Source organism: Octopus sinensis, linkage group LG10 (assembly GCF_006345805.1).
Source record: "Octopus sinensis linkage group LG10, ASM634580v1, whole genome shotgun sequence".
Lineage (NCBI taxonomy): Eukaryota > Metazoa > Mollusca > Cephalopoda > Octopoda > Octopodidae > Octopus > Octopus sinensis.
In genome coordinates, this window is record NC_043006.1 from 30809202 (window position 1) to 30821863 (window position 12662).

The window sequence follows — 12662 nt, forward strand, 5'->3', positions numbered from 1 at the left end:
GGAAATAATTGTAGAACAACAGGAAATAAAGTGTTTTGCTTAAGAACACAACACACTGCTCGGTATGAGAATCGAACCCATGATCTAGCGATTGTGAGTGCAATACCCAAACCACTAGGCCATGCACCTTCCCTAAACAATTACCACCCTTGTAAATGTTTTTTTTTCTTTCTTTTTCTACATAATTTTATTTGATTTTGTAAATGAACAATCTGGTGTATTTATTTCCACTGCCAATCAATGTCAACAGTGATAAGTCATTAAAATAGGTGTTGGGAAAGAGACTAGACAAAAAATGGAAACAAAATGGAAAGAAGAAAAAAAAAATAATAATTCTTTCTTTATTGGCCTCAAGATCCATGCACAAAAAGCAAAGGACAATACAACACAAAGGACAGTGGGGATGTACAAATAGTGCATGGTAGCTATAATTTGTGCTTGGCAGAGGCTTAGAAATCCTCCGTCGTCTAATTACTAAGCATAATGAGTTACTAAAGTATTGCTCCCACCTATTTGATAAGACCTTAAAACTTCCATATAGTTAATTTGCTTTGATTCAACAAATGATTTACTGATTTGTCCACCAGTCACTTTGCAAAGAAGAGATCTGTGTCTGGATGAGTTACTTAGGTGTTAAACAACCAACCAAAATATCAATAGTTTATCTCTTGCTGTTGATGTTATGCTACATATATACCCAACACACTAAAACCTCATCATGCTCACACTACTGTTTAATAATTGGTAGCTTGGGTTAATACAGTGCAATTTATAAATGTTTTGCTAGTTTCCAGTGGCAAGCTCTTATAGAAAACCATGCAATAAACTTACATTTTATTCAATTATAAAACTATTTTTGCTTTGGAAAGTGGGATAAACTCTGATGGCTTCTGGTGATATCAAAGAACAATAAATGTAAAAATTCTCAGAGAATTACTTCGAAACAAATATTCTTGTTTTTATGCTTCAGTTGACTTAGATTGAGTGACAAAGATCAGAGAATGTTAAATGAGCAAAGGTCACCACGAAGTTTCTTAACAACATGAAGAAACAACAGGCTTAGATCATTGGATATCATATGAGAAGAAAACAGCTTTGAACATTTGGTGAAGACCAGGGAGCTGAAAGAAAGAAGGAACCAAAGAAGGAAGAAAGAAAGAGAGGAAGAGAGAGAGAGAGAGAGAGAGAAGACACATGATGCTCTTACTAACTGGCTGATGTGTGCCGATAAGTTGTGTATGGAGCAGGAAGATTCTTGATGACTGAAGCTTGTTGGAATGACACAAAGAGACAGTGAGATTTAGTAGAGAATCTGTAGTTAGACTATTTGCTTCTTACTGAGATATATCTGGTTGATGTTTAGCCTTGAAACAACTCTGATGAAGCAGATCTTTGATCAAGGAGATTTGGCTGTTATTTTTAACAGATCAAGTGATCATGCAGAGACTCTGTCGCTGGCTCAACAGATTTGTAGCATAAAGAGATTGTGTAATGTTCTCAAGAATAGGCAAGCTGGCAGAAATTTTAGAATGCCAGGCAAAATGCTTAGTGGTATTTTGTCTGTCTTTACTTTCTGAGTTCAAATTCCACCGAGGTCGACTTTGCCTTTTATCCTTTCGTGGTAGATAAATTAAGTGCCAGTTGTGTACTGGGGTCGATCTACTGGTACCCCCTCTCCAAAAATTTTGGGCCTTGTGCCTAGAGTAGAAAAGAATGTTCTCCAGAATAACTAAAAATGGTTTGAGTGAAAGGAATTGGCTTCAAGAATGAACTTAACTCTGTTGCCAGCTCAATTTGCTGCAAGTCTGACCCTCAGAATACTGTTTGCTTTTTCCATTTTCAATATTTTTTTCATGTTATAACCTCCTTGAGTATTTCCAGTTGAGTTGACCTTCAAAATATTCTAATTTATAATCTGACATAAAGATACCAATTCCTATTTAAATAAAGAATTGTAAAACTATTTATTTTCCATCAGACTAAGTATTTTGATTGTTTCTTGTTCTGCTAATTTTTGGTAACCATCAATCTCTTCAAGGATCTGGAAAAAAATGGAAGAAAACATTTTAGCATTGATCATATGGAATTTTTATATAAATATTTATATTATATAATTGTTATATAAGTCATATATATATATAGTTCAAAACTAAAGGAAGCTGAGATAAAAATGTTGTCCGGAGGTTTTCAACTGACCTTGGTTTGTTTGTCTGTATCGGTGATATTTTTAAGGTTGATCTTGATATTGTAGTTGGCTCCCCATGTAGCAGCTTCCAGCATTCTAATACCTGTCTGGAAATAGAAAATGGAATAAGAATCTAAGAACATTTAACAAAGAATAGGATAAATAAAAAGACAACAACAGTTTTCCATATCTGTATACACACATTTTAATTTCCTATAGTCATCAAAAAGTTAATTATAAAGTAAAATAAAAACATTTAAAATTCAATATAGTTCTGTTTTCAATTAATAAAATGTAAAAAGAGTGATCAAGTTTTTGAATAATTAGTTAATTCATTGAGTGGCGTGTCTCAGCTTCTAGAAATAAGGAACATTTGTAAGAAGAGACATAATTTAGATTGAAAGGAAATGCATGAGTATTTTTCAGAGATGTGACGTGTTAGTATGCAGTGGATTTTATTAACACCATCATCATTGGTTAAAGATACCCAACAGGGCGATCGTTGGTTCTTTGCCTTTCTGATAGTGAGAGTATCAAACCACCAGAAGGGAAGCTAGGAAACAGGTTTACTTAGTCAGTCCTCAGTTAAACCGTTCAACCCATGCCAGCATGGAAAGCAGACAATAAACGATGATGATGATGGTGATGATTTAAATATGGGTGTTCTGTTTGAACAAAGTATACAGTGGGAGATACCACGAAAAAAACCTCTTATATTCATTTTTGGTTCAAAACACACTCATTTATATCACTAGTGGGATCACCAGATCATGTGATTTCAACCTTCCTTGGCTTCTTTAATGATGGATGTTTGGTGTTAATACTGCCTCTGTCACTGATGTATATTTTGTTAACAAGTTCAGTGGCTACTCTGGATAGCTGCACCTGTTCTGGCACTGTTTTTCTATATATCACTGGCAGAGAGATGAGTCACTGCTATCTCAAGTAATCAAGTGTCCATCATTGATAAGATCAAAGAAGGTTGAAATCACGGGATCTGGTGGCCTCCATGCTGAAGATGGCAAGGATTTATCTCCCCACTAGTGATATAAGCAAGAGTCCATTCTGCACCAAAAGCCAATATGAGAGCTTCTCTCTTCATATCTACCAACCGCAGTAGTGTTTGATCTAACAGAACATCCATATTTGAGTGGGGATAGATATCACCTCTCGGCATTAATCCTGTCTCTGTTATTAATATATGTTAGATAGCAGAGGCTGAGATATGGAATGTCTGAGAAATATATAAAATGGGAGGATAAGGCAAGAATTATTTGATCCCAGAATTTATTTAATCTGGAATTAAACAACAACAATAAAAATAACCTGTCAAAAACCTTCTCCGGACCACAATGGAACCCAGAACAGACACACGTGTAACAAGCCTCTTTGCTTTATATTGGATGCATGTATGAATAAGGATGAAATGCAAGCTAAATCCAGGGTAAACTTACCTGGAGGTCAGACAAGCAGTTGACGTTTCCATAGAGAGACAACTCTTGGAGCAGGGGCCACACTTCACTGATTATACGTGCCAGATTCATAGGAACACCAATGGCATTGGCAAGGCTCTCCTCTTTTGCTTTTTCTTTGCTGGTTGTGGAATATAGAATTGGTGTTGATGTGAAACAGATGAAGAATTCTCTCTATCTCTCCATCACTTTCTTGGTCAAACATATACATTACACCACACACACACACACACACACACACACAAACATTACCCATGTTGGTATGGAAGGCAGACATTAAACGACAATGATGATGGTGATGATGATGATGACATATATATATAAATTAGAGATAAAGCCACTATTGTGCAATTCAAACAGTGATACACATATACCAAATCATAAATAACAAATGAAATATATTTTTATAAGACATATAACTAGATCACAAAAAGTATAAAAATGAATAATCAATATATAATAAGTAAAAAAAACTTTATATTTTATATATTTATATTGTGAAATTTGATTTAATACTAAATTGAATTGTTCTTTGTAAGTGTGGAGTTATACTCCCTAATATTATATATATATTATCCAAAATGTACAGCATTATATATCCATCATGGCTGATCATACCAATCGGTTTCGTACAAGGAATATAATAGAGTGTTAGGTAACAATCCAATTATATAACCTTACGCTCATCAGAGTTAGTCGATATGGAAGGGAATATGGTGATTGCTTTCTATTGTTGGAGGTGACTTAACACAACTGGTTTGCAGTTGCTGTGAAAAGGTGGTGAAACGAAAAAGGGCCAGGTGATTAGGTTAGGAGTTATGTCTCTTGGGTTGGGTATGCTGTGAGGTTATGGCTAGTCAGAAAGTTACCATTGGTTTCATGCCTCTTATGCTCTTAGTAATACTAGTTAGTCATCAGACCTACTGGCCAGAGACACATATCTGCATTACAAATGAAGGCTGGAATACAGTCTCGGTCAGCTAAGGTTGTGACAAATCCCTTGGAATGAAATTGTTTGAAGTGAAACCCCTTCTGGGCGAGATGGTGTCATCTCCATTTGTCTGGTTCTAGTTGTGCCCCAAAAAGATCAGTTTTTGTATGATTTCTATTGACTAGTCAGTAAGTGGGGAATTCCATGTCCCCAACACGAATCTTCTCTCCAACTAAACAATTCACCTTTGGGGTTAAGAAGCCCCCCTCCACCGGATCAAGAAAGTTTTTTAGGATCCTTATCCTCTCAGCCAAGTAAAGTTTGCATTGTCTGCTCCCATTGAGGTAAGGTCCAGGTTGTTCCAGGAGTTTCCTGTATGGCATCTGTGTATCATACTTAATATATATACACCATTGATAGGCCAAATACTATAGTATTCTTCCTGGGATAACATCTCATATAGACATGCTGTGTTAAAAACACATGGCTCAGTCATTTACATTATGTGTGTGTGAATACAAACCTTTCTTTTTCTTTTTCACTTGATTCTGGCATTTTCAGAGCTGCCTAAAAGAGAAAGAGATAAGAAGAGATAATGAATGAATATATGATGTTCTAGGTTTTATTTCCCAGTCATTTTACCCAACATTTTAACATTTTAACAATTCAGTATAAATTTTCCACCAAAAACCAAAATAATTGCTCACTTTGCACAAGAAACTGATTATTCAATCAATTCCCTGTCTGACTCATTGTTGTTGGACATCCAGGGATTATAAATTCATGCTGTTTAATTCCAAGTCAGCATCAATCAAGCAGACTAATGACTTATAGGTTATCGGTCCAATGTTGTGATATGATTCATAGACCCATTATTCCAGTCTGCTAAATGAATGGCCCTTTTACAACCTCAAACACTCAGCTGTTTCACTGAGACAACTTCAACAATCTCCAATCTTGGCATCTTGCTTTTTGTCCATTATTTAGTCTGTTTTTCTGATCTTATAAGACCTGCACAGACTGTGACAGTTGCTGTTCCACAACACCTCATTGTTGATTGGTATTGAACATCCCTTCACAGTGTTTGAGGATAATAAAATTCTTGATGTTGTAACTTTGTGTTTTGTGTTTTAATATCTGACTGAAGTGAGTGAGAAGGGCGACCAGACACTCTTTCTCAGTTTGATTTACTTAATCAACACATCAAGTATTTGATACTTTATGAGAATTTACTTGTTTGGAAGTGAATTAGTAACACCAGTTCTTTGATAACAAAATGCCATGTAACCTCTAATTTGTCTTTGAGTTATTTCTGTCATTGATACTATCTTCCATGAACATTTCAAAGACAAACCAATGTGGAAGAATCCACTTTTTTATGACAAATAAAGGCTTCAGCTTGGAATTGAAACCATCCCAGACCATCCCAGACTTGGTTCAGCTGGAATTTACCTCCACTTCATATCATGTACATTCTTTGAATCATAAAATATATCATATGTTCAGCTATTTCATCATTGTAGTAAAGATTGTTTGCCAACATAACATGGCAGTTCTGGTTTAGGACTAATGTTGCTGTAATTTAGCCCCAGGAGACATTGTCTCCAGCTGGCTATATGGCATGATCTGTGTCCTTATATTTTCAAACAAGGGAATCTAACAATATTGATACACAGATGTTGTTTTGAGCTGAGTGGGGGTACTAGATTCCCTTGTTTGAAAATATAAGAACACAGATCGTGTTGTATAGCCAGCTGGAGACGATGTCTCCTGGTGCTAAATTACAGCAACGTTCATCCTAAACCAGGACTGCCATGTTATGTTGGAAAACAATTTTTACTATAAAGTAATGTTGCTGAATATCTCTCGTTGTGAGATTTAAAAATAGTAATTTTCTAATATTTCCTCATTGTGTTATAGTTTTGTTTTTTTTTGTGGATTTAACCATGGTAACAGCATTCTATAAATATGAATGCCATTTAGTTGGGGTAAATTCTTGACAAAGTGATTCTGTAATCAAGGTTCACTTCTTAGTTGAGCCATGTCACTTCAAGTGTCATTCCTAATTCTGTAAGGGAGAGGCAGAGAAACTCTACCAATCTTCACTCTTTAACACACTACTTAAAAAACCCCTTTAGGTATAACTCAGCCATTTATTGGAGGTTACAGAATATATGAACCCTTTTGAGGTCCTGTCAATATAGTAAGAACAAAAAAACAAATGAAATAATAATAAAATCGTAAACAACTCAGGTCTCACCATATATTTATTGAAAGCTGCAGAATCTGCATCAATGTATTTCTTCAATTCCAGAATCTTCTCGTGAAGTTGTGGAATTAACCGCCTCATGATAGGATCCACTTCATCAAATTGCTTCTTTCCATAAGTCAATAAACCAACCATCTTGAAGAGTCCGACACCCTGCAATATGTTGGAAACTGACATTGCAGTGTAAATGCTAACAATCTTCTGGAAGTTTTTAGTAGAGGATAGCAAGGAATAGGGAAGAGTAAGTGAAAAAGTGAAAAAGCTGTGTGTCACAGATCGAATCGTATGCAAATATGAAGGTGTCTGTGTGTAGAGCCTGGATTAATTTACGATTTCTTCTGACACAAAGCCACAAATAATGTATAATTTCTACAAAATATGTATAAATTAGGATTAGATAAAGGATAAAGATTATTCCAAAGTCATATAAACTCATAGAGCTGGTCTCCTGGTTCTTGTGATGCATATATCCCCAAACCCCTGGATCGGATGCTAGTCTATCGCAGGCTTGCTCATTTTTGCCAATGACAAATACATGTTTAGTATTATTTTATTCTTTTATTTGTTTCAGTCATTTGGCTGTGGCCATGCTGGAGTACCACCTTTAGTTGAACAAATCGATTCCAAGACTTACTCTTTGTACGCCTTGTACTTATTCTATCAGTCTTTTTTACCAAACTGCTAAGTTATGGGGACATAAACACACCAACATCAGTTGTCAAGTGAAGGTGGTGGGGACACACACAAACATATACATATGATGGGCTTCTTTCAGTTTCCGTCTACCAAATTCACTCACATGGATTTGGTCAGCCCAAGGCTATTATAGAAGACACTTGCCCATGTAGTGGTCCTGAACCCAGAACCATATGGTTGGTAAGCAAGCTACTTACCACACAGCCACTCCTGCACCTGTACATGTTTAGTATTATTAACTTGGAGGAATGTAAGGCAAAACTGACATCAGTTTGGATTTGAACCAAGTATGGGGAGATATGAAACTAAATACTGCAGTGTATTTAGCCAAACATTCCTCTCTTTTCAGCACTCAGCTTCCAAGCTCTTTGTCAATAAAACAAACAAGGAATAATTTTGAAACTATTCCTTAACCACAACTACCATTTATCTCTCCATTTTTGGTTTGGTGTCTCTGCTTCTTTCCTTCAACTACTGAACTGATAAGTCTTTGAGTAAAATTCCCTAGAAAATGGTTATGTTGTTTTCTAAGTTTTTAGTGTTACAGATAAAGAAATAGAATATATTTATAGATATAGATCCTGTACAATTGCTGAATGAGAAAGAATAAAGAAATACCAAAATGACACAGTTCCACAACACTGCATCTTAAAAGAGACAAATTTTAACCATTAAAAGAGAAAAACATTTAAAGAATTTTGATGTCCAGTTCAAACAAAGACAATTAAAATATTCTAAAATATCCATCTAAAATGTATAGAGTTTGTTAATGTTGTTCAGTTTTTTTGTTTAGCCATGGTAGGCAAGACCATGCTGGAGCATTGCCTTCAGATAAGGATTCTTTGTCTTCCTTTGTCTGCAACAATATTTGCATTAGCTGTCACTGGAAAAAAGATAAATGGCTGCTTTACCAGAATCCCATTAATCAGGCCTTTCCAGGCTCTACAACAGCTTTCTGTGTTGATATTTCATTGACTGATTGATTAAATTAATTTATTGACAATTGATTGATTGATTGATTGATTGATTGATTGATTGACATAGCTTATTGAATGATTGACTGGTTGATTTAGACTTGGAAATGCATTGTCAAAGCTGATAAATCTTAAAGAGATCTTGAACAAGAAATATCAATTAGGTGGTTGATATAATTTCATATTATTTAATTACAATGGACTAAATGGTTAGGACAACTCTTGTCCAAAGAGATGGAAAATCCAATTTATTGGATATACAAAGCTAAAATATATTATTTAAACTGTGAGACCAGAAAAATAAAGGTGCCAGTCTGTATTTCAATTATTTAAGGTTATAAAGGAAGATATGATTCTTCTCTGTCCTATGTTTGGAGACATAAATATTCCGAGATGCTAATGGCCAGTATTAAAACAGCTTCTTATGAGAAGTTCCCTCCAAAATTTAAAAACTTCCATAAACTGGACAATGAACAAAATAAAATGTAAAATTCAAGAGAAGAGTCTTTTTCTCACCAGAGATGCACAAAGTGCTGCCACTGATCCACCACCAGGCACAGCAGTTCTGCTCCCTACACTCTCTATAAATGAAGACAGTTTTAAGTCCAGAAGGGGATTGCTCTCATCCTTTAGCATAAACCTAAAATGATAAAGTCATCTGTTGTCATCAACATTTTAGGAATCATATGATACAAATATTCAAAATGTTCAACTGCTACAAAAATACATAAGATGTAGACATTCAAGAACTGTAGAAACTGAAGTTTTATTTTTATCATTTCCTCTTATGGAAGAGGAATGCAGTCCACCAGTTTTTTTAGGAACCATTGATCTGCTAGAGGCATATCTTTTTTTCTTTCTTCCTTTTTTCTTTTTTCCATTTCTCTGCATTACATCAGTTCATTCAAATGGTTTGAAGAGGTAACATAACTCTGCAAGACAAGATACTGATTTCCTGACAAAGCAGGAAATCTATCTCTTTCCATAACATTGTGAAATTAGAACTATGCACTAACCCTCAAAGAACTCTTTGGATCTTTGAGGGAATTTACATGTATTAAACAATGAGGCAGAGATAATTGGTTGATACTTATAATGGTGGTGTCTATGTTCCTGTAGGCTACTGGATGGAAAGGAAATGGAGACCATTACAATAGTGACTTAGAAAGAGCACACTTAAGTTTTAGGAAAATGGTTATAGAGTGTTGACCTCTCAGATGTTTGACCTTTTTGATGGATCCATGTGTGTATGTAATAGTATGTAGCTCATCCATCACAGATACTTGACCAGTCCACTTATGAAGGGTCAACTTAAATATAGAATAACGGTCAGTTGTGAGATTGAGAGGGGAATTATTTTCTGACCTTGAATAAGGCAGGTCCAAAGAAACTATGAATTCTTACTATGCTGTTATTTACTCCAAAGTTACCCCCTCTCCATTATTTGCATATCTAGGACTGCGTTGTTCAAAGTGTCCTTTTTTCAGATGATAGGGTATGATCTGAGAGATTTAGGGGCTATTTCAAGCAGGTCAAACAATCAGGTAGAATCTCCCTTATTGGTTACCACTTTTAGAGATGGTTAGGCTCTTATATGTTGCTGTTGTTGTTTAGCCCAAGGTCAGCCCTGGTTGAGCAGACCTATGATCAAAGATATTTCAGCCATGATCAACCCACATTTTTATGTGCAGGTAAGCCAGCATCAGATTATCTAATTATTCAAAGCATCAGATTATTCTAAGATGGCTGGGTGTGATTTGAAATCTATTTCTTGCAGGGCAAACAGCCATAAAGTGACTCCTTAATTGACTAATTAATTAGAGAAGTGCAAGGCTGTTAAACATGTGCTGTTTGTGAATTTGGTGCAGAGAGGAGTAGAAACGTTTGACCTGTAAAATGACAGGTTTTTATGTTTCTGATGGAGATTACATGGTTGGACTGCCAATGTAGGGTCTCTCTAATTTAAAATGTATTATTTGGAAATTTTCTTCTTGAAGTATGCCATGACCATTTTGAAGATCTGTTCAAGCAGGTGCATGGAAGTTCTTTAGAATAAATACTTAAAAGCAAAAAATTGGTGCTGATCAATAAAATATTTATAGGAATCAATAAAATAAATGTTTTTTTTTCTGTTAATAAAATTGTTAAAATTAATAAATTACAATTAAAACAAGTAAAAAGAGTTACATGTCTGTGATTCTGATGCTGATGTGTTATCAACTCAAGGAAGCAAGACAGAGAGGTTTGCTTTCTTGAGTGTAGTTGGTAGAACATCAGTGTCAGTCATTCAGCCTGTGAGAAATAGCAACCAAATCTCCCTCAAATTACATCCTACCATTTTATAAATGAAGTACTCATTGGAAGCTGTAATCCCTCTGTATGCAACAGTACAAGGTGGTCAAAGCTGGAATGTCTTTAATCAGTCAGGACTGCCATGAATCTAAATAACAACAGCAGCAATAACTAAAGTACCATAAAGTTAGTTCAGATTGGTCAATTCAATTTGTGATATGATGAAACTGAGGAAAGAACATGAGATCAACTCTTACTCTATAATTTTTTCCTTTGGGTTGAATGGTCCGAGTGAATTGAGGCCGAGTCTGTTGATCACCTGGTAAAACATAGATATAAACAAAAGAATTAGAAATGCTGTCACCAGTAATATACTGGGGGCTCTAAGGACTGGGCATGCTGAATATAATACTATTTTAAAATATAAATATATCTCTATTAATTAAGAAGATGGAGTCTCCTGTCATTGGATGAATTGAAATACCTGTTTGTCAGATTAGTGTATTGTGGTTGGGTATTCCACAGTCACTTGTATCTTGAACCTAATTCTCAGGCAGAAACAACATAAGACAATGTATGACAAGGCTGGTTCTTAGAATAACATTCCATTCCAAGTAATTCCCTTTTTCTCAGTTTCACTCTCAAGGATCAGGCCCCTCGCCAAATATAATCATGTTTAAATGAGTCAGCTGATAGAATCAGCCAATTTCCTAAAGGTCAATGACAGAAATGGCTGGAAAAAGTCAGGCTGTTTTACAAATTTCACCATTTACAAGATATTTTAATTGTTCAGTTGATGTAACAATTATTTCATGTCTACAAAGAAAAAAATCCTTTTGGTATCTCTGAAATCATCCAAAGAACAAAGAATTTAGAAATCTGGAATTGTTTTCTGTGAGACTAGAATCAATTTTGAAAGAGTGAAAATAGTGCTAGGATATTTACATAATATTTCTGGCTGGAGTCAAGGGGAATCCATTTGTATGGTGACTCCTGCTCAATTGATTGACTCTAAGTTTTATAAAGAGTGTAGGAAATATAAAATAGATAGAAATTGTTTCATTGGCTGGTTTGACTGATTCACTAAATGACTGAACAGCTGACTAACTGATTAAGTGATCGATTGATTGATTGATTGATCAATTGTCTGTCTGAAATGTTAATCTGACTGATAGTTTAACTGACAGATAGACTGATGACTCCATTCAATTAATTAGATTTGTGATTGATTAACTGACTTGTTCTTTAATGAATTCACAGATTTATAGAAACAGTACGTGATGTGTTAGTTGATTGAGTTATTCAGTTGACTAATCTTAATGACTAACAGATAGAATGAGTGACTGATAGCTAGATTAATCAACAGAATTCCTAACATGACTGATTAAAATAATGTCTAAATGACAGATTGAAAAAGTGTTGGATAATCACTGATTGACAGAATTGAGGAACTGAATCAATCACACATTCATTGACTGATTAAAACAATGTCTGATTGAGTGAAGAAATGATAAACTAGCTGACTCATGTGATCAAATGTTTGACTGATTTCAAAATCAGTCCTTTTCCTGGGTGACTCCACCCAGCTGTCATGTTTAATAAACACAGCATTTACTATGATGTCTTACCAAAGAAACCTTCTGGTCTTCATCCAAGACAAACAGTTGTTCTGTTTTCATATAGTACTCAGCTGCCGAGAGTACTGCTTGGAGTGGAATCAGCCCCACAATCTGAGATCCAACCACAGGAAGCTTTAGCCCCTGAAAACATAAATAATTGTATATAAGAAAGGATATAAATATATTCAAAAGGGCACAGACACAAGGACCAGGACAAACAGGCA

General features: G+C 35.1%; 1 protein-coding gene across 2 annotated transcripts in view; it reads right to left on the minus strand.

Moving 5' to 3' along the window:
- Positions 1–320: 320 nt before the first annotated feature.
- LOC115216718 (formimidoyltransferase-cyclodeaminase-like) overlaps positions 321–12662 on the minus strand; it is a 46090-nt gene continuing 33748 nt past the window's right edge. For both annotated transcript variants that reach the window (XM_036506485.1, XM_029786256.2), the window contains exons 8-15: positions 12448–12579; positions 11077–11138; positions 9044–9167; positions 6849–7010; positions 5112–5155; positions 3640–3778; positions 2197–2292; positions 321–2041 (exon numbers count right to left, since the gene is read on the minus strand). In XM_036506485.1, the coding sequence (XP_036362378.1) occupies positions 1961–2041; positions 2197–2292; positions 3640–3778; positions 5112–5155; positions 6849–7010; positions 9044–9167; positions 11077–11138; positions 12448–12579 (840 nt within the window). In that variant the 3' untranslated portion in view covers positions 321–1960. The remainder of the gene's footprint in view (positions 2042–2196; positions 2293–3639; positions 3779–5111; positions 5156–6848; positions 7011–9043; positions 9168–11076; positions 11139–12447; positions 12580–12662) is intronic.